The 22,919-nt window shown below is 36.0% G+C and overlaps 1 protein-coding gene across 1 annotated transcript in view; it reads left to right on the forward strand.

Annotated features, from left to right (window-relative positions):
- Window positions 1-9,004: 9,004 nt before the first annotated feature.
- The window catches only part of LOC131159697 (UNC93-like protein 3), a 29,490-nt gene continuing 15,575 nt past the window's right edge, over window positions 9,005-22,919 (forward strand). The window contains exons 1-5 of the mRNA XM_058114806.1: window positions 9,005-9,364; window positions 9,467-9,630; window positions 10,299-10,362; window positions 10,466-10,579; window positions 10,671-10,715. Coding sequence (XP_057970789.1) covers window positions 9,128-9,364; window positions 9,467-9,630; window positions 10,299-10,362; window positions 10,466-10,579; window positions 10,671-10,715 — 624 coding nt within the window. The 5' untranslated portion in view covers window positions 9,005-9,127. The remainder of the gene's footprint in view (window positions 9,365-9,466; window positions 9,631-10,298; window positions 10,363-10,465; window positions 10,580-10,670; window positions 10,716-22,919) is intronic.

Raw genomic sequence — 22,919 nt, forward strand, 5'->3', positions numbered from 1 at the left:
GCGGAGGCTTTAAAGGAATTTCATCTGGTGGGTGCAGTTTTATTAATTGAACTGGCGTGTCTCCAAATTTGAGCTGCCACAATGAATCAGTCTTATTTCCTACACAAAAGTTAGCCTTAAATGAATTAATGCTCTTCAAAATACGAAACAATACATATGCAGATTGACTTTCTTATTTTAATAAGAAAGGATCTTTATTCAGTATGTTTTCTAGGAAATTTACTTCTTTAAGAACTAGTTTTTGAGGAAAAGTTGTTGGAACTGTTACCTTTAGTTCTTTAGAAGCATCAACATTAAAATTTTTACCTGATTCCTTGAAAGTTGAACTCTCACCATTCTGCTCAACTTCTTCATCTGGTGCACCAATTACCTTACCGTTGCAAAGATTTGCTTCGGCATTGCAATCCTTGACATTCACTACAGTAGGTAATGACGGTTCCATGGTTGTCACTTGCACTTGAGTATCTGGTTGGGATGACGGCTCCACGATTGCAGACAGCATTTGAGTATCTAGCCGGGATGATGGCTCCTTCAATTCTGGGCTTGCTTCCTCCGACTTTTCTTTGGCTTCATTTGTCTCAGTTGCAACTTCAAGTGTTAGGGCAACTATTTGTCTGTCGATGAGTATTTCAGGTCGAGAAACTTCTTCCTCACTTCTTAGAGTACTAACGGCCTTCTCTATCTTAAGAGAATCCCCTGAGACATCATGTAATTGTTGATGTTGTTACCAGTATACTTGAGGATCAGACTAAGATTGTTCCAGAAAGTCCTTTTTTCTAGGGTACTCGATTTCATGCTTATCTTAGTCAAATCGGTGTTTAACTCATTCATGGTGCTCCGCAATTCATTCATGGTCTAAGTGTTAATTTGCATAAATTCATGAAGTGTATTAGCCATCTGTGCCATGTTATCCTCAAAAGATGTCATTGGTGAAATAAGAGCTTCATTAGATTGAAATTCGGGAAGTGCGTAGCTCTGATAGATCTGTTGTGGCTGATACTGATGTGGAGGAGCAACTGAACAATATGTTGGCTGTGAAGGTGGTACATAAGAATGAGGAGGCTACTGAAACTGTGAAAAAGATGGATCATTCCTCCATGAGAAATTTGGGTGAATCTTCCATTCTGGATTGTAGGTGTTCGAGAATAGCTGATTTGGAGCTTTGTTAACCTAATTTGTTGATTGTATCTGATCAGAACTACTCTCCTTTTCTAATTCTTCCACCCTTATTTCCAATGCAATAACAAGAGCCTGGAAATCAATATCATCTTTGACCTCATATTTACCTCCACCACCGATTGCGCTGAGAGGTTGTACTTGTCATTGGTGCCTAATCGTATCGTGTATTTTATTGTTGAACACTTTCAGCTAAATAATCAAATAAGGATAGTGCCTGATCTGGTTCCTTGCAGAAGAGTTCTTTATTTTACATAGTCTGGACAAATTGTTTACAATCAAAAGTAAGAACTGTATAGAAATAATTGACTAACCTCTATGATTCAAACTTATGATGTGGACAAATATTTATCTGATCCTTGAACCTCTCCCAGCAAGGCTAAAAAGTCTCGTCACCCTTTTGCATAAACTTAATGATCTATTCCTGCAAAAATTGAATTCTCTGTGAGGGACAAAACTTATGTAGAAATTCACGTTCCATAACAGCCCAACTAGAGATAAAGTGAGATCTTAAAGAATTAAACCACATCTCCGCATTATCCTTCAAAGAGGCAGGAAATAAACGAAGTTCAGTAAATTCATCAATTCCAGCTTTAGTAATAACAGTATTGCAAGTCAACTCAAAATCTGCCAGGTGCTCATAAAGACATTCAGATTCTACCCCGTGGAATTGGGGTATCATTGACAACACCTCAGGCTTAATCATGAAATTCGGTGCGTTACGTGGTAAAGCAATGCAAGAAGGTGCAGTGGTGCGTGTAGGCTGCAAAAAAATCTATAAGCGTGCGTGGTGCAGGTGCAGTAATATTTTTTTTTTCATGAAGAAAAGAAAAATAAAAGGGAAAAACACTAGTTTGAAACTAAATCTGGCATTCCACGGCAACGACGCCAAAAACTTGACTCACTCTAAAAATGATGTCACGACCTGCCCAATTTCCTATTTTTTTTTTATATAATCAATATCATAATTCCCAACTCAGCATATCATAATACACCTGGACCCATGGGTACCAGGGATAAATCAGAACACAACACGGAAGCCTAAGTAGTAGGAAACATATAATTACAAATACAAAAACATCCATCTCATTACTACAAATACTAGAGTCACTACATCCACTGTAATCTAGTATATACATCCCAAAACAAAACAAAATCTAGGAACACTTTCTACAAAAATACAACTGTCCCTACAAAAACTTACCCTTCAAAAAGGGCAGACAACAGCTCTAGTTCAGTGGGGCTTTTCTCGCTCTCCTATCTGGGGCTCCTGAAAAATTTATAAAATTTAGGGGTAAGACACCTCTTAGTAAAGGAAATAAACTAATATTAGTATGTGGCAACATGAGTATTCCGTGTTATACATATACCATACATAACATATCTAGTAACTGTTTTGTCAAATCTGGGAAAACATATATATATATATATATATATATATATATATATATCAAATCATGGCAAAACATATAGCATTTTTATATGCATATTTCATCTCATATAATAATAACAACATAAAAACATTCGTGGTAGGTTAACTGACTGTTATCATGTATTACCCCCACATGACTGGGTTGTGTGGCCCGAAGGCGGGACCTAACAATAGTTGGCCGACCACTGCCAAGTCAAACATACAGTTTGTAAGTTCGATGGGTCTGCCTAACCTGGTCCATACACTAAGGGCGATCACATACACTTCTTAATAACCACATCGACCATCCAATCTCACACCACTCCATATAGCGGCGTTAACACAAATATCACGATCACGAAGACCATGGACACATAGCAACGGTACCGTGCAAGTGTTAGCCTAGACCAAGCCAACTAGGTTCTGATATCATATAACACAGACTAAAACTGTGATACATAGATATCTCATATCAGTTAATTTCACATTAATCATATTATTTTGCGTATAAATGTGTATCATGAAAATTATCGGCCCGTACGCCGGCAAATCATAGCACAGCTCGTACGCTGGCAAATCACATCATAGCATGGCCCGTACGCCAACAAACATATCATAGCATAGCCCGTACGCTGGCAAATCACATCATAGCATGGCCTGTACGCCGGCAAACATACCATAAAATCTCAGCCCATACGCCGGTTTTCCATCATAAAAATTCGTATCATAATCACATTTCTAGAAAACAGTATCTCATAGCCATTTCTACTCATGCCACACTAAACAAGTTTTCCATATTCAACATACGAACATATTCAACAATATTTCCCAAATATAAATCATATATCATATATAAATATATTTATTTTTCAGGAATTAAATGCTATATATACATACATACATTTTCTCAAAAAGAACTAACTTAATTTATCCCCTTACCTGGCTATTGAGAAAGCCCCCAAAACGATCTAGTCTAACTCCCGTAGGATTTTGTGACCAATACCCTGAACATGAAAACTCCCAGTATTAAACTTTAGTATTTCCATGCGTACATCATTTCCTATAACTATCGCAAGACCAAATATGGCTTAAAAAGTCTTACCTCAACTCAGAGATGATTTCCAACTCCCTTTCACTAACGATCCGCTCCAGGAGATTTGGAGAGAACTTCCCCAGGAGCGTCGTGGTGACTTCGATTTGTCGATCCGGAGTAAAACTGGCCCGAAATTGAAGAGAGAGAGAGAGAGAGAGAGAGTCATAGGAGAGAGAGAGGGGCGCTGAAAATGACAAAATATCCCAGTTTTCCACTATTTATACTGCTAGATTCATTGATTAGACACGTCACTTCGTCGATGAAATTCAAGCTGCCCCAGAACCTCTCTCGGTATTTTCTTGTCGATGAATCCCTGTATTCGTCGACGAGTTTCCTTATGTACTCGTCAACGAAGCCCTGTATTTGTCAACGAGTTCTGACAATTCCTTGAAATTATTATTATTATTATCCCCAATTATTATTATCTCCAAAATGCGATGTCATCGACGAAGCCTACTACCTCCTTCTGTTTTTGTTTTCATTTCTCTCTCTCTCTCTTAATATTTAAATATCATTATTTTCTAGGCGTTACAAATGAGCAGTGCGAAGGCTATCCCAATTATAGAATTAGTCATGTAATAATTAGCCCAAGGGCCAGATCATCTCCTCAGGGAATGCAATTTAACTCCAAACTCGTGTAAAAAAGTTTACTAAATATGGTTCAGATACGGTTTATGAGATTTTTAAGATATTTGTGATGCTATTAAAATGACATAAAAACTAAATTATAAACCTAACACGTATAAAATTAACGACAAGAAATGGGAAACAAGCATAATAAAATAAATGGTAACAAAATTAACTGCGGAAAATAATCCTACATCTAACCATTCAGACAGGGAATAAACCTACGTTTGAAATTTCAAACAAAAGCTTAAAAATGAAAACTTTATTACACAAGTGAAGCATTCGATCACAAAGTCACCAATTAACTACTAACTTAAATTTAAACTTAACACAATAAAGAAAGCAAAATTAATTCCAACAATAATATTGAAAACTGACTTCAAAAATAACCCAAACAGAATTTAAACTTCAATAATGAAAAAAAGAATAATAAAAATTCTAACGGATATTTAAACACAACTGAAAGTAATAATGATCCCAACTTTAAATTGAAGAAAAATAAAATCTTGACAATGAAAATAAATCTAACATTAAACTAAGAAAAGAGAGAAGAAGAGAGAGAGAGAGAGAGAGAGAGAGAGAGAGAGAGAGAGAGAGAGAGAGAGAGAGAGATGTTTTGGATGTGAGAAGAGGTGTTGCAGCCATTCAAGTCCTCCACCAGGCGCCCTGCGGCACTGCCTTGATCTACTGCCTCCCTCTCTTTTTAAATCCTCCTACTTCTGCACACCCAAAAAACAAAAAAACTCTTTAAAACCCTAAAGAAGAGAACACTGCAGCGCCTCACGTCCGTTTTGCATGGGCCTCATAGTCACATCTTCACCACACGTCCATGTGCACCATGAAGCCCTTATCTTTCTTTTCAACTCCAAAACCCAGGCCTGCCTCTTGTTCACGCATGGGCTTCAAGCCTTCTCACACGTGGTCACATCACCATTGTACACATGAAGCCCAGCTCCAATTCAGTTGCCAGCAGAGCTAAGCCCAACTCATAGGCTCACGGTTCCTAGGCTCATCTCACAACTGGCCTTCCTCACTTTGGCCATCTTAGCACATGCTCGCGACTTTCTCTTTTTGGCAATCCACAATATTTTTTTCTTTTTAACTCTCCTTTAAATGTCCAAGAAAAACTTTAGCGTGTACTTTCATTTAATGCCCATGGATTTGATTTGGACTCTACACGACTTCATGCATGCATGGCACTCGCCTCACGTACACGGTTCTCCACGAACATGACTCGGCTTTCGAAAATTATCCTCCCACACACACACAACTTCAAGTCCTCTCTCGCACACCTACTTTGACGCAGATACGTGTTTGTTCACACGGCCATGTACATTTAATTTCGAATTTAATTTCCAGAGTCTTTCCTGCAATAATAAAGTAAAAAAATCTGTAAATTATTGAATAAAAACACAAAGATTATAAATTGAACGCAATGTTAAAATGTTGAACATAATTAGGCATTTAACAAAAAAATATATTCTCTAATGCGCGATTTTAAACGCCTAATTACGTAACTTTGACGCGTAATCATTAAGATTTAAAGATTTAATGGATATCACATTGAAACTACAAAAAAAGGCAGTAAAGAATTCCTTCATATTACTTCTATTGTTTCTGGAAGAAACAAATTTTAGAAAAATTGTCAAGTTTATTATCTAGTTTGTATTATACAAATGTTAAAATAGTTGAATCATATAATGTTTTGCACCAAAAGTTCAATGGCCCAAAGTTATTTACACTTTGCCCTAATCACCTTGGACATCCTAGAGATGTAACGATGCGAATAATCATTGAAAATTCACGTGATCATCCACTAAAGAACCAAAAGATTCTTTTATCAACTGATTTTATGTGCACTACTTGTTCTCAAAGGAAATTAATTTTTATTTTAATGAAGCAGTATTCCTTAAATTAAGGAGATAAAAATTAGTATTTGAAGCACAACATGAAATAATATGGAATGTCATGTGTTTATCTAATTTAGATTCTTGCACAAATCAATATGAACTTGAAGTTCAAAAGATCAACATTTGTAAGGGATTGCAAATCAGTTACTAGATTTTTTTGCAGATACCAAGGCCATATTGAAATCTCATATACTGCTGCAAATATTCCAGCAGGTATTGATGTCCTTGAAGGACAAAAACCAGTTAATAAACCTAGGCCGCAAGTTAAATGTGGAAGACTTTTTTTGGTGCAAAAGATAAAACTCCCAGAAAGATAAAATTGAAATATGTAAACACTCCAAAAGAGGTTACAAAGGTGGATAGTCCATTCGACATTCACAAATCCGTTTCTCCTGAAAATGAAATCCCTATTATATAACCTCTTGAAAGGGAACCTCTCGAAGAGGAATCTCTTTGAGAGAAAACACCTGAAGAGACATCTCTTTAAAACGGTCAGGTACTTGAAAATAATAATGAGATCTCAATTCATTACACATGAGAAATGTGGATAGAAATAAAGTTGTTGTCAACAACACATTTACATATGTAGTAGCTACTGACATTACCAGAAGTAATGATGACATTACCAGAAGTAATAACATTACCAGAAGGAATGAGGATCCTAAACCTAAATCTGTTAATGAATGTTGATATATAAGTGATTGGTCAAAATAGAAATAGCCTATTTCATCATAATTAAACTCTTTATCAAAAAATAAGTTTTTGGACCTATAGTCCGAATACCAAAAGATGTCCAACCCGTTGGATACAAATGGGTATTTGTGCACAAGAGAAATGAAAATAATGAAATTACTTGATATAAAGTAAGGCTTGTGGCATAACGTTTCTCGCAAAAACCCGGAATGAATTATGAGGAGACATATTCTCCTATAATGGATGGAATCACTTTCAGATTCTTAATTGAGCTAGCAGTCGCTGAACGACTGAGCATGCATATATGGACGTAATAACAACATACTTATATGGATCATTGGATAATGAAATTAATATGAAAATCCCTGAGGGATTTAAATTTCCTAAAGCAAAACCCAAAAATTTATTTCAATTAAACTCCAACATTCTTTATGTGGATTAAAGTAATATGAACGCATGTGGTACAATTGATTAAGTGAGTACCTTGTGATAGAGAGTTTCATTAATGATCCAATTTGTCCATGCGTTTTTATTAAAATATTAGAATCCAGATTTTTCTATATTTGTTGTTTATGTTGATGATTTGAATTTAGTTGGGACTCCTGAAGAGCTCACTAAAGTTGTTAATTATTTAATGATGGAATTTGAGATGAAAGATTTAGGAAAGAAAAAAAATATTGTCTTGACCTACAGATTGAATATGTAAATGACAAAATTCTTGTTCATCAATTTAAATATACCAAAAAGGTATTAAGACAATTCTATATGGACAAAGTTCATCCTCTGGGATCTCCAATAATGGTGCGATCACTTGATGTTAAGAAGGATCCATTTTGACCTTATGATGAGGGGGAGGAATTACTTGATCCTGAAGTACCATGTTTAAGTGCTATTGGCTCTTTAATGTATCTGACCAATTGTACAAGACCCGACATTGCATTTTTTATAAATCTACTAACAAAATATAGCTTTACTTCGACTCGGCGACATTGGAATGGAATTAAGCACATTCTACACTATTTGAGAGATGCTGAATATCTATCTAATCCTCATAATACAAAATCTCAAACTGAATATGTATTTCTTTACGGAAAAATTGCTATGTCTAGGAAAGTAGTAAAGCAAACGATTACAATAACATCCTCTAATCATTCTGAAATACTAACTATTCATGAAACTATTAGAGAATGCATGTGACTTAGATTAATAATTTCTAATGTCCAAACAAATTGTGGTCTTCAATCAATCAAGGATATTCCAACAATTTTATATGAAGACAACATTGCATGTATAACTCAACTAAGAGAAGGATATATAAAGGGTGGCAGAACAAAACATATCTCTCCAAAATTCTTTTATACAAATGAACTGCAGAAGAATTGTGATATAAATATTCAACAAATCTAATCAACTAATAATCTAGTAGATTTGTTCATAAAAATTTTGCCTACTACAACATTCAAGAAATTAGTTCATTTCATCGGAATGAGACATTTTAAAGATCTTAATAGAAGGAGTTAATATTTTGGTGACATCCATGGGGGAGTATTATGAAAAATGGGTTATGAAAAATGTGAATGTCACGCTATCTTCCACCACTTCGGTTTTTCCACCCCAATAAATGTCCTGTTATCCATATTGGCCCTATAAAAGGGCACCCTACCCCTCACATTTGAAACACATATCTTTGCATCCTTGTATACACATTGCATGCTTGTATACTCACTTGCATATTTGAAGTAGAGTATATAAAAAGAAGAAGAGAGATAAAGAGAAGATAAAAATATCTTATATAAGATCAGCTCCAATATCTTGTACAAGACTGGTTTCAATATCTTGTACAAAATTGATTCTATATTATATTGTAATTCCTCCCGTGATCGTAAAACTTTTGATCTCATTCGCCCATGAAATAAGTATAGTCAAACTACTTAAATTTCTGTTTCATTTTTATTTATTTTCATACATCTTTTTTAACATAAGCTTGTTAAAGTCTACCAAAATTTTTTTCCTTTTTTTTTGGGTGACATTTCATCAACTAAATTAATCTGATATTAAGAATTATTTTAATAAACTAAAGCTGGAGATAATAATAGTAACGGCACAACCACGACGAAACGACGACGGGGAGAGAAAAAACTAATCTTCAAAACTCTTTCAGATGTCCTCTGGTTTTGAAGATTCTCACTTGCTCTCCACGCGCTTTGATCTAAGCTAATGTCCTCTCCTGAAGATTCCCAAGGTTTTATAGCTCTTCATGGTCAATCGACTCCAGTCTTTGAAGCTATGGATGTCGTGCAATCTCAAGACGAAGAGGCACCACTAGTTGTTACGAATTCGCCGGGCCAAACACCGACGAACCATACTAGAGATGTTCACATTCTCAGCTCTGCGTTCTTGCTGATCTTTCTTGCTTATGGAGCTGCGCAGAACTTGGAGAGTACTGTCAACACCGTCAGTATCCGTTTCGCTGCTCTTCATTTCGGCCTTTTTTTTTTTTTTTTTGGGTATTGTTTTTTGTTAATTCATTATTTTGAGATGTGAATTTCGTTTCAGGAGGAAAATTTGGGGACTACATCACTTGGAATACTGTATTTGTCGTTTACATTTTTTTCATTAGTTGCTTCTTTGGTGGTTCGAGTTTTGGGCACTAAGAATGCTCTGGTTCTGGGGACAACTGGTTATTGGTTGTTCATAGCAGCAAATTTGAAGCCGAGCTGGTAATGTTGAATTGCTATTTTTCGTTTTGGATTGCTTGAATTGTAATATCTTTTCTGTGAGTTTTTGGAATTCCAGCCAAATTTCTCCCTGAAGGCATAAAGAAGAAAGAAATAGTTGTTTTTATAAAGAAGTTCGTCATGTTTGTGACGCTTCTTCTTGGAAGTTGACCTATCAGCTTGGAGCAGCTGCCGTGCTCATTGTGGTTTAAGAATGCAAGGCAGATGCCTATTGAAATGTGTTTTAGGAATAATATATGTTTTTTGGTTTATAATTTATTGGTGAAAATGGTTAATGAGCATATAATTGATCTTGGGAAATCTTGATTTAATTTGAACTAGTGCTCCACAATATCACTTCATTTGATGAAATATATGGGTGTACTATTTTTCTTTGAATAGTTAATTTATGATCATTCCTCCCCGTTTTTGCATTATGTTATGTTCTGGAAAGTTGTAATGAATTTAGTGTCCTAAATCCAATCCCAATTTAAACCAGATATATATCCTTTGTGTTTCATGAATTTTTGTGGAATTAACAATTATATCTGCAACATTATGGCATTGAGGAATTGAAGTTTCCAAAATTTGAACACAATTTGCGACAATTTCTGTGTTGTTTGTAAATAAGAAATTGCATTTTCCTCAGTATTGGATAATTCTTTCTGTAGGTATACAATGGTTCCAGCTTCTTTGTACCTTGGGTTCGCTGCCTCAATAATATGGGTTGGACAGGTGGAAGTGCATCTTTTAGAGAGTCTTTGCTTCTTTGATTCTAATTTTAAAGGTTATAACTCTGTAAATTCTCCGTTATTTTTTTTTCCTTTTGTTGCACTAGGGAACCTATCTTACGTCCACTGCACATAGTCATGCAATAGATTGCAACTTACATGAGGGAGCTGTAATTGGCAACTTCAATGGAGAATTTTGGGGAATGTTTGCTAGTCACCAGGTGCCAGTTTTAATTGAAGAATGTAATTTGCTGAGTGGATGTTTGCTATGTGTAATGCCATCTTTTTAATCTCCATCTTAAATTCTTACAGCTCGTTGGAAATCTCATCTCACTTGCCCTGTTGAGAGATGAAACGGTATGTTGTGTTCTTGCAATTTCAAGCTTTGGCTTGTTTAGCACATCATTCTGATTGTGCTACCTTCTCATTAACTCATTATCTTTAGTTTCTTCTTGCATGTCTTATGCATTCTTGTAAGGTATCTGGAAGAAAAAGGCTTATGAAAGCATCTGAAAGGAATAAAGAAGTTGTTAATTTATATATGTTCCTATTAGATATCAAAAAAACTATATAAACAGGTGTTATAAAAACAGAAGTATATAAAATCAAATTTTTAGAATTAATGGAGTTTGAGGCAGAATTTTTACGTTTTGACAAATTTTGTTCATGTTGAATATAAATGGTGGGCTAAGTTTAGCAAAGATGAGTTGAAAGTGATATGTTCAGGAGTCCATCGCAACTGAACTTGACATACAGGGGCTCCCAACTTGACCCAAGAGCTTAAGCTATTGGGTCTTTTGCCCATACATGTTTATAGGTCATTCTTTCTTCATACTCTTTCCCAACATGGGATAACTCACAAGCAGATATTCTTAAGAATCTTGCCCTCTCTTTTTTGGGTCTGCAATTCCCCCTCTATGTAAACCATTCTAACAATCTGTTTATGACCAGAGTAGTCTACTCAACCATAGGCAAGGAGCTGAAACCATGGGAGTCCAAACAAATGGTCTTCAACAAGGTGGAGCAACTGTGAGAACATTTACTCTACCATGTACATGGCTGAATATGAGAGTCCCACATGCGTATGTGATCACAAGGACTGAAGTGTAGTGACCACTTGTTATGCCAAGAAATCTTCAAGCAATGATATGCATAAATGGGCTGCCAACATAATGAAAATCTTAAATCATTGAGTATTAGACCCATCATGTGTATAAGCCACTCTTCATCATGCTTTATTGGTCCCCTAAGAGGTAACTCCTAAAGGGGTATTCTTAAGAGAAATCACACAATTAGGAAATTATCTGTTAGTAAATGGGGAAAGAGGGTACATTTAGTCAGATTCTGTTCTTATTTTAGCACAAAATGGAATACTATTTTGACTGCAATAGTCCTAATTGAATGGAATTGCAAAACTTTATTCTTGTGGCTTGCTCCAAGTATTATAATTTTTTATTCTTACAAATTTCAGCTTTCAACAGTATTGCAATGGCTCTATTTCAGGGTTGTGGGGATATGGTGAAATATAGTCTCATGAAAGTCTTTGATAAGTTTTGTGGGTGGTGTGGTTAGGAGGAGCATAAATTCTACTTTTATTATGCTAGTTCCTAATAAAGATGTCCATTAAAACTAGGGATTTTAGGCTGAGTAATTTCGTTAGTAACTGAGTAGCGCCTATAAGATTTTGGCCAAGGCTCTTTTAATATGCTATGTACTTTTCTGGCCATACAAATACAATCTCTTGAACTAGAGTGCTTTTAGTGGAGGTTGTTAGATATTGGATGTAGTTTTGTTAGCTAATGAGATAGTGGATTGTCGTATAAAAGAAAAGGTAGGCATGGGATTCTCTTGAAGTTAGATCTCAAAAAGGCCTATGATTGAGTTTGTTTGAAGTTTCTTGATGGGGCGTTAAAAAAGAAGGGTTTTGGGTGTAGGTGGGCGTAGTGGACTAAGGGTTGCCTTTCATCTATTGTGTTTTATTTTTTATTTTTAATGGGTACCCCAAATCTTGGTTTCATTTTTTTTAATTTTTTATATTTTTTGGTGAGTGTGTGTGTGTTTAGGGTGTTAGGCAGGGTCATCCTTTATCACATTTTTAGTTCAACTTGGTTGTGGTAGGATAAGAAGTAAAGGGGTGGATATAGTCTTAGTAAAGGGAGGACTTAGGGTGGATGGAGATGTTTCTCTCTCTTATTTTCTTTTTTGTAGAGTATGCCATTTTTTTCTAGCTTGTGGATGTTGGTAGTTTCTCTAATGTTATTATTATCTTGCAAAGTTTTGAGAAGGTTTCTTGTTTGGAAATTAATTTGTCAAAAATTGAGATTGTTGTTGTTAATGTTCTTTCTTTGTATGCTTTGGTGGGTGGAGGTGATATTTTGGATTGGCCTTCCACTTATTTATGAGTTCCTTTGGGTGGTTATCCCATGGTTGTTTATTTTTGAGATTGGGCGGGCCTTGGATCAATTATAAGGTTGCTCATTTGTGACAAGTTAGTTATGATTTTGAGTCCAAAGAAACAACCTCTTTATATAAAAGCAGGGGTAAGGCTGCATACACTGTGACAACCATCCTCTACCTTTGCAAAGCAGGGAGCCTTATGGCTTGAGGACACCCTTCTATTGGGTGGTTGAAAAGTTTTCTAAGAGATTAGACGGGTGGAGGGGGATTATTTTAAACTAGGGGGGTTGAGTTATGGTAGTTCATAGTTGTCTTTCTTCTATTCATCTATGTTACTCGTGTTTGCTAAGACTCCTGCTTAAGTGGGTGTTAGTAACAGGGATCATCTTGTTAGTTGGCACTTGGTAGATTATTTGTAAGATGAAGAGTTACTAGGTGGTGATGGAATGGGCCGTGAACATTTTGGATGACTTGGATTTCTAAAACATCTCTTTACCATGCATGGAGTTAATTTGTCTAACTTGAGATTAATGATGCTAATGACAGAGGGCTGCTTTTTCCGCCTTTTGAACAGTTTTATAAGTCTTATATTAAAGAAACTAAAGGTTTTATAGTAGCTTAAAATATTTATTTATTCAATTATTCTTTAGTTACTGATAGCTTCGCCAAGGTTTGGGTCCTTAACTACCAAAGATAAAATTTATAAATCCCTAATTACTCCCAAGTTCGGTAGAACAGTGAGTAAGTCGAGTGTCGATCCTCAGGGACTCAATGCAATGGTGTACCACTGTCGATCTAATTTACGACGCTAGAAACAATAAGAAAAGATTGAATGTTGGATTTTCTATTTAGAACTACGAAAGCAAATTAATTAATTCAACTATACTCAAACGGGCACAAAGTCTTTATGTAAAGTTCCTATGGGAGAGTATTTCCCCGGTTATGAATCCACCCTAAGCCGTTAATTTGCAATAATTAAAGTTTTGTCAATTATCCATAATAGGGATTCAACGGTTCATCCTAATACGAATGCATAGGATGAACCTTAAATAAAGACAAGTAATCCGCTCGAGTAGTATAGCGTATTCGGGTGCGCACCAATTGTTCGGAGCACAATCGGGAGAACCAGGTATACCCTATCTAGCAAACATGGATTCCTTTCTATTAATCCCGTTGTATGAACATAGATTAGGCTTGGTCCACACTAATATAAGTACTTTGATTATGAAAGTTAATTAAGAAGAATCTAAATAACATCATGCAACCACACCCTATTATGAACAATCAACTAAACCCTAGCTTTGTGAATCTATCTTAGAGTTTCATCACAACCGGAGAATCTGGGAAATTAGCTAGTCATTTTGCATGCAATCAAACGCAAAGACAAGATGGTAAACAATAATGTAAACATTATTTTTATTGAAATTCAGAATCTCCACATAGTAAAAACGGAAACTACGTTAAAACTTTTGCAATCCTCAAAACAAAAATCAATACATGGCTTGAAGGCCTCCTATTATCTCCTAGAAGTTTAAATTAATACCCCTTAGGGTTTACATGCACCTAGATTCAAATCAGGAGACAATCGGCAACAAAATTACAAAACAGATTTTTGAGGTCAACCGGCGTCGACCTGGTTGCACTACCAAGGTGCGACTCGGTCGACCATGCTAAACTCGTTATGCCTTCAGTGCCCTGGTCAAATTCTACCTAGGAACCTTCATCGTCGAGCATCTTGTGCCAGGGGCAGCTCATCGCACTATCGTCGCGACCACGACGCGCCATGGTCGACATAGTCTGGAAAATCTTCAGTTATTTCGTCATGTTTAGTTAATGGCATCGTTGACCAGGTTGCACTTCCAAGGTCTCCTGGTCGTGCCCTGGTCGAGGGTCTCTGTGAAACTACTATTAATTGGCACTCTGGAATCTTCTAGCTCGACCTGGTCACCCCTTGTGACTTCTTGGTCGCACCACATGGTCGATTAGGGAACTTCTGCTGCAGCTGAATCAAGGTCATGGAGACCTAGTCGAGCTGTGATTTGCACTTGGTTGAGCCTTGTGCTTCCCAATTATTGCATTAACTCCTTGCACTGTGTAATTCTTCGATTTAAGCTCTAATTTCCTGAAACATCAAATATACCATGTATAACTTTGATTAATAATAAGAAGTGGCAATTACAGAGTTAATAGAAACATTGCACGGGTAAATGGGGGACTAAATAAGCATATTTAGGAACACATCAGTTACATTGTGGTTATGTTGTAATTTTTTATCGTTTTGGATTATTTTGTAATTTTAAATAGTTTTGTCTTTAGAATTTCTTAGTTTCCTATAAATATGGGCTTATTATGTAAGAATAAGGAAATTTTGATGATTAATTAAGGGGTTGTTTGGCATAATTGTCAAAAATTATAAAATGAATACGAGGAATTGAAACTAAAAATTAGAAACAAAAACTAAAAAAATGAAAACTAGCGACTTGTTTTTGAAACTAAAATAAACTTAAAACTTAATTGAACAAATGCTCATTTTTATGCTATAAAAATTAAAAATATGTTTAAATAATAAAAATACAGAAAGAATACAAATTAAAAATATTACAATAAAAATAAAAGCTATTATAGTTATTACAAAAAGAAAAATTAATGTAATCTGCCTCCAAGAGACATAGTGGGTAGGGGAAAAATCTAAAGAAATCGGAAAATCAGGATTTAACTTTGTACTGGAAAGAATAACATAAAAATGGGTTGGGAATCATTGTAGACAAAGACCTAAAGGATAATATGTTAGATATAAAAAGAATAGGAGATAGGATCATAAAAATCAAGATATTTATAGGTCAATAGATAATAAATGTCATTAGTGCATAGTGCGTATGCTTTCCAACCAGGATTAATAGAAAACCATAAAAGACAAATTTAGGAGGATGTTGACAATATTATACAAGAGATTACTAGAGTATGAGAAAACATTCTTAGGAGCGGATTTGAATGGCTACATAGGAAAGGACAATAAAGGATATGAGAGGATACATGGAGGCCATGGGTATGGAGATAAATGAGTCTGCTGGTATGATTTTAGATTTTGCCATGTCATACAATTGTGCTATAATGAACACTTGCTGTTAGAAAAGATAAGAACACTTAGTAAACTATTAGTGGACAAAATAAAAGTCAAAATAATTTTTTTTTTTAAACTAAAAAGGAAGACCATCAAAGGATTGTAAAGTTATCCTAGGTGAAGGTTTAACGACACAACATGGAGACAAAAGAGAGGGAAATAGACATTAACGAATTGGCTAGAGCTAGAGAAAGAGACTGCAAGGATTTAGGTAATGTAAAATGTATAAAGGATGAGAATGGTAATGTCTTGGTTAAGAAAGAAGACATAAAAGAGAGGTGGCGAAGATACTTTAATAAGTTGTTATGAAAATGAGTTGAAAGGGTACACCTAGAAGTAACAAGAGGAAAAGATTAAAGACTTGAGATTAATTCGCAAAATTAGAGTTACTGAAGTTAAGATGAATTCTAAAAGAAGATGAAAAGTGGGAAATCCGTAGGACAAAATAACATTTTGATTAAATCTTGGAAATTTCTAGGGGATAAAGGAAGTATATGGTTAACTGATCTATTCAACACTATTACAAAAACCAAGAAAATGTTGGAGGAATGGAGAAAAGCATGTTAATACCTATTGTCGATAGTCAAATTTTGACCAAACAAACTTTGACCTAAACAAACTTTGACCTAAATGAAGATGCAAAAATTCAAGAAAAATAAAGAGAAAAGCCCTAATTTTCACTTGGCGGTCGACTGGGCCTCCCTCTATATCTAGTCGTTGCACCCATCTTGCAGGTGGTTGACCGGTCCCTCAAGGTGGTTGACCGGCCTACAACAAATTTGAATTTTTTGAGTTGTCTCAGTGTGATTGGCTAGAGCTTTTGAACGAACCATGTGTCCCAACAATGTCACATGTTAACCTCTAACATAGGCAGTTAATGATTGGCGATTATTGGCAGTTTTTGGTAGTTATTTTCAAATTCAAATTTTGAAATTCAAATTTGAAAATGGTTTTCCCTCCCTCTGTTGAAGGTCTACAAAAGGAATTTCTCGAGGAGATTTTAAGGCCTGTCGAAATGGGGGCAAAGTAAAGGTTTTCAAGAGTATGTGAGTTTTAAAAGGATTTTCACTTGAAGAAGAGAGAGAAGAGAAATCACACTTCTTTTCCGTTGAAGGAGACTTTGGGGGTGTAATTCGAAGTGAAGGGTCTTCCATTTGTTCTATGGAGGGTTCTTCTTAAAAAAGGTCAGAGTCAAATCCTTTACTTTATTCATTTCCATGCATATGATTGATTTTGACATGTTGAAGCATGTGTTACTCTATGAATATTATGAAGCTCTTCATAATTTCGCTATTTTTTTTTATGTCAAAGTTGCATGTTAGGAATCATAGGACATGTTTCTTTCATGATTGCATGTTAGAATGTCAAAATCATGCATGTGTATTGAATTTCTTCTTCAGGCTATTGACTGACCACACTAGGCAGTCAATTGACCTCTTCTTCTTTTGAAAATGTAGCCGTTGGCTACAGGCGGTCGACCAGCCCCTGCATGTGGTTAACCGCCAAATCCCAAAAATGTTTATTTTCCTTGGGATTTCAAGTTTTTTAATGTCTCTACACATGGTAAAGTACTTGTGATTGATGTTGGAGGATTTTTTCTTTAGAGTTTTCATGGTTTCTCTACAAAACTTAACCTTTTTCATCGACAACCAATGGATTTGCACGTGTTTTCTCAAAAATATCAATGTCTTTGCAAAAGTTTTCAAATCATTTGGGGTTATACATCCATGAAGAGGCATTTGGGTGTTCCCTAATCTTTTTGAACGACGGTCAAGGCGGGTATATGGTTTTCCTTCCAAAAATCTACACTTTTTCAAAGCATTCAGGGTCATGCATCCATGAAGAAGTGTTTGAGTGTTCTCCAATCTTTTTACTGACGATTAGGTGAGGTTGTGGTTCTCCTTCCAAAAATCCACACTTTTCAAATGATTTTTATGGTTTTCCTTCAAAGTAAACCAAAACTTATCTTTTAGAAAATTTATCTTTTTAATGAACCATTCATGATGAGCTTGTTGAATTGATTAAAAAGCCTTTTTTTTTTAAGGCAAAATGAGAGATTTCAAGTCAGGTTTTATGGTTTTCCTCCCAAAGAAACCAAAAATCTTGAAACTTATGTTGTCTGAAATCTTTTTCAAAAGTCAAATTGTTTTTGAACTACTGATGGATTGATTCCTCTTTTGACGATATGTGGGCAATGTACTTTGTAGATTCAGCCACAACAAACAAAAAGCTCAAATCGCCTTGCATTTCTTACTTGTTCAGTAGGCATATGTATGTTGTGCGTGTTTTTTGTATTATTTGTTTTGTTTTTGATTTGGCTTCAAAGTAATAGGATTTTCATAAATCCTATGAAAGCCTTTTCAAGGGTTAGTTCTTTCAAAAATCATTTCAAATGGGATGTACACACATACATACACACAAGGTAAGCGTGGCACCATTCAACGGAATGGGTGTTTTGGGGTGCTAACCCTTTAAATTCTCAAGAACAGGGATTTAAAGTGTTACCTTCCTTAGGCACAATTGTTCTCTCGAATCTAATCTCTTCAAAAGACTTTATTTTTATTTTTATTTTATTTATTTTATTTATTTTTTTATTTTTTCTTTTCAAAAATAAAATAAAGTGACAGCTCCGTTTTCAAAGATAAAAAAGGACAAATTGGATGTATCAATGATTTGGTACTCTAACTTGATTTAAAAACGGTCACCGAATGTTGGCAACTCGAAATGGGTCCTCAATGCTCGGATTCAACACCTATATACAAAAATAAAGGTGATATTAAAAACTATAATAACTGTTGCGGAATTAAACTTATGAGTTATGCGATGAAATTGTGGGAAAGGATGATTGAGCAAAAGAATAAGAATAGAAAAAGGGTGTGAGGGAATCAATTTGGTTTTATACTTGGGAGATTGAAAAAACAAGCTATTTATCTTCCAAGAAGGTTAATGAAAAAGTTCAGGGAAAAGAAGTGGGAATTGCATATGGTTTTTATCGACTTAGAGAAAACATATGATAGAATACCTAGGGAAGTGTTTCAGTGGGTTTTAGAAAAGAAGGGAGTTTGTGTCAAAGTATTGTATGAATGGCCGGATTAATTGGCCTTCAGTTTTTTATATTATATAGACTTTACAAGAATGCTATACATGGAAAGTAAATAAGGTTTAGCATGATTCTAGCCCTATACATATAAACTAAATATATGCTAATTGTACAAAATAATGAATTGAAAAATAAGGAAATGATTGTGGGGCTGAAGTAAGGAAAGAAATCTTTTGTTTTTCTGTTTGCTGTTCCATTGACAGCCCCACTCAAATTGATGCGGGTTGATCAACAAACATCAATTTGCTACTTAGGAAGCTATGTCGATGACGAGTGAAAGCCTTGGTGAAGATATCTACAATTTGTAATTCAGTAGAAATGTGTGGAAGAGTGATAACACGAGCTTCAAATGCTTCACGGATAGAGTGACAATCGACTTCAATATGCTTTGTGTGCTTATGAAAGATAGGATTGGCTATGATATGGATAACACTCGTATTATCGGCGTGTAGAGGTGTAGGATTGGTTTCAAAAAAATTTAGCTTAGCAAGCAAACCTTGAAGCCAAATAATTTTAGAACAAGCAAGAGACATCACCTGGTATTCAGATTCCGTCGATCACTTAGAAACTTTGTCTTGCTTCTTATTCTTCCAATAAATCAATGCATCACCTAAGAACACACACCAACCAGTGGTGGAGCGATGTGTATCCGCACAACTAGCCTAATCAGCATTGCTATAAGCAGCAAGGCGAGTAGAATTTCCTGCAGGGAAGAATAAACCATGGGCATAAGTGCTCTGAACATAGCTTATGATCCTACGGACAACAGCCAAATGAAGATGACGAGGAGTCTGAAGAAACTGGTTGACTCACTGTACAGCAAAAGAAATGTCTAGTCTTGTAATGGTGAGATAGACTACCCACCAACTTCCGGTATAAACTTGGATCAGCAAGTAAGTCATCCACCTCTTTGCGAAGCTTGACGTTTAATTCCATGGGAGTATCAATAGAAGTACCCTTTTGAAGGCTAGATGTGACTACCACTAGCATACTTTTGTTGATTGTGTGAAATACCCGAGGGACTACGATTCACCTCAAGACCAAGAAAATATGTGAGAGACCCAAGATCTTTCATATGAAAGGACTCTGAGAGATGAGTCTTGAGTTGAACAAGTAAAGCATAATCGAAACAAGTAATCACAATATCATCAACATAAACCAAAAGAACAACAATACCCATGTTTGATTTCCAAAGAAACAATGAAGTCTCATACTTGCTTTGCTTGAATGAAAATTGTAATAAAGTGGTGTGGAATATATCAAACTAGGCCCTCGGAGCTTATTTGAGACCATAAAGAGAGCAACGAAGCTTACACACAAGTGAAGTCGGAGAGGGAAATAAGCCCGGGGTTGGCTTCATATAAATACACTCTTTAAGATCCTCGTGAAGAAAAGCATTCTTGACATCCATTTGATGTAGTGGCCAATCACTGGAAGCAGCAATAGCCAGAATCGTACGAACAGTAGTCATCTTAGCTACAGGAGCAAAGGTCTCTTTATAATTGACACCATATCCCTGATTATTCCCAAGTGCAACAAGGCGAGCTTTGTAATGATTCAGACTTCCATCAGATTAGACCTTGACTGAGTAAACCCATTTACAACCCAGAGGAACAATGGTGGGAGGACAAGGCTCAATGTCCCAGGTGTGATTGGCCTCTAGAGTGGCAATTTCTTCCTGCATAGCTTGTCGCCAACAATTATGCTTGGTAGTGTGTGAGTAGGATATAGGAATATCTAAATTGGAAAATACAACAGTAAAAGCTGAAACAAAATTGACAGAACTTGAAGAGGGAAACCCATACCTATCTAGGGGTACAGACACTCGAGAAGAGCGACGTAGCAAAGGCTCTGGAGGTGCTGCAACTGACTGAATCTGGAGCATGGTAGGATAAGATATTAGATGAGCTACCGGAAGAGACTATGGGTAGGAGCGTCGCGTATACACAATACCTAGTTTAAAAAGAGAACCGACTTGATGAGGACCCGAGAACTGCTCCTCGAAGGAGGGGAGAGTCACAGTAGAAGAGGAGGGTACAGAGGACACAGGAAAGAAATGTTGATTTTCAAAGAAAATAACATTCCTAGAAATGCGTGTATGATGTAATGTAGGATCATAGCTAGAAAATCCCTTTTGACAAATTATATCCCAAGAGTGCACATCGAACAGATTAAGCAGATAATTTATGTCGCTCATGAGGAGGAAAATGAACAAAAAATACACAACCAAAGGTACGGAGGTTATCGTAGCTAGGTTGCTTAGCAAATAAGCGGAAAGTCTGATGCTAATGACTTGCACAAATGTGAGGATCAGATTGTAGATGCCGAAGTATTCAAGTGTTGAAGAGATGAATGCTTTACAAGACAATGGTACTTAGGACTAGGTATCTCTTCCTTTTGACAACTTTGTGTTTGGTTGCCACTGGGCATACACTGTGAATGTCAACCCTGATAGTTTTGTGGCTCGTATGAAGGAAAGTCTTGTTGCTAAGGGGTATACTCAGGTCTATGGTTTGGATTATTCTGACACTTTTTCTCTGGTTGCGAAACTCACATCAATATGTATGCTCATCTCCTTGGTTACACTTGTCACTAGCCTCTGCGTCAATTAGATGTGAAGACTGCTTTCTTGCATGGTGATCTTGAGGAGGAGGTCTATATGGAGCAACCACCTATGTTTGTTGCTCAAGAGGGGTCTGGCTTAGTGTGTTGGCTCAAGAAGGCACTATGTGGTTTAAAACAGTCTCCCAGAGCTTGGTTTGGTCGATTCAATGTTGTAGTACTTGAGTTTTGTCTTTGACGGTGTGTAGTGGATTACTTAGTGTTTTATTGTTATACTTCACTGGGTAGGATCCTCGTTATGTATGTGGATGATGTTGCTATTACTGGTGATGATGATAAAAGTATTCAGAGTCTCAAACTTTTTCTATAGACTAAGTTTCAGACCAATGATTTGGGACCATTGAAATACTTCTTGGAGAGGTATTTAGATCTCGTATAGGAATTGTTTTGTCATAAAGGAAGTATGTTTTTGATCTTTTGGATGAAATTGGATTATGGGGATCCAAACTAGTTGATACACCAATGGATCATAACAGCATGTTAGTGCCAAATATGGGTGATTTGTTGCCTAATATTTGGATGATACCCAAGACTTGTTGGAAAGTTGAATTATCTTATAGTCACTCAATCGGACACATCTTTTGCAACAAGTGTTGTGAGTCAATTTTTGGATTCTCCGAGGGCAAGTCACTAGGATGCAGTAATTCATGTCTTCAGATATCTCAAAGGAGCACTTGGGAAAGGTCTTTTATATCAAGATCAAGGTCACACTTATATTCTGGGATACACAGATGCAGATTGGGCTGGGTTGCCTTCCTACCGAAGATCCACAACTAGGTACTATATCATGGTTGGTGGTAATTTGGTTTCTTGGAAGAGTAAGAAACAAACTACGATGGCCAAGTCAAGTGTTGAATCAGAGTATAGAGCTATGACTCACACTACTTGTGAACTTGTTTGGTTGAAGAACATGTTGAGAAAATTGGGTTTTCCACTTCTCAGCCAAGGTTGTTAGAATCGGAATTCTACGTAGGATTGTTGGAGGGGTCTGCAAGATCGGATCGTAGAATTGGATCGAGAATCGTAAGATTCTACTTTTAATGTAAGAAAAATATTTAAAATAAATATATATGAAATTTTATAATAATTCTTAAGACTATAAGCTTAATAATTACAGCCGCAAAAAGAAGAGGAAGAAAGGAGTCGATAGAGAGAAGAGTGCTGACTCTGCTGGCTGCTGAGGTGTTCGATAAAGAGAAGAGGACTGAAGAAAGGAGTTGACTACCAAAGAACAATCAGAACTTAGTGCCAAAAGAAGAGTCAACTATCGAGTGCTGAACTGCACATTGAAGCCTTACAGGAGTAGTCGACTAGAGTAGAG

This window comes from Malania oleifera, chromosome 7 (genome assembly GCF_029873635.1).
Source record: "Malania oleifera isolate guangnan ecotype guangnan chromosome 7, ASM2987363v1, whole genome shotgun sequence".
Taxonomy (NCBI): Eukaryota; Viridiplantae; Streptophyta; class Magnoliopsida; order Santalales; family Ximeniaceae; genus Malania; species Malania oleifera.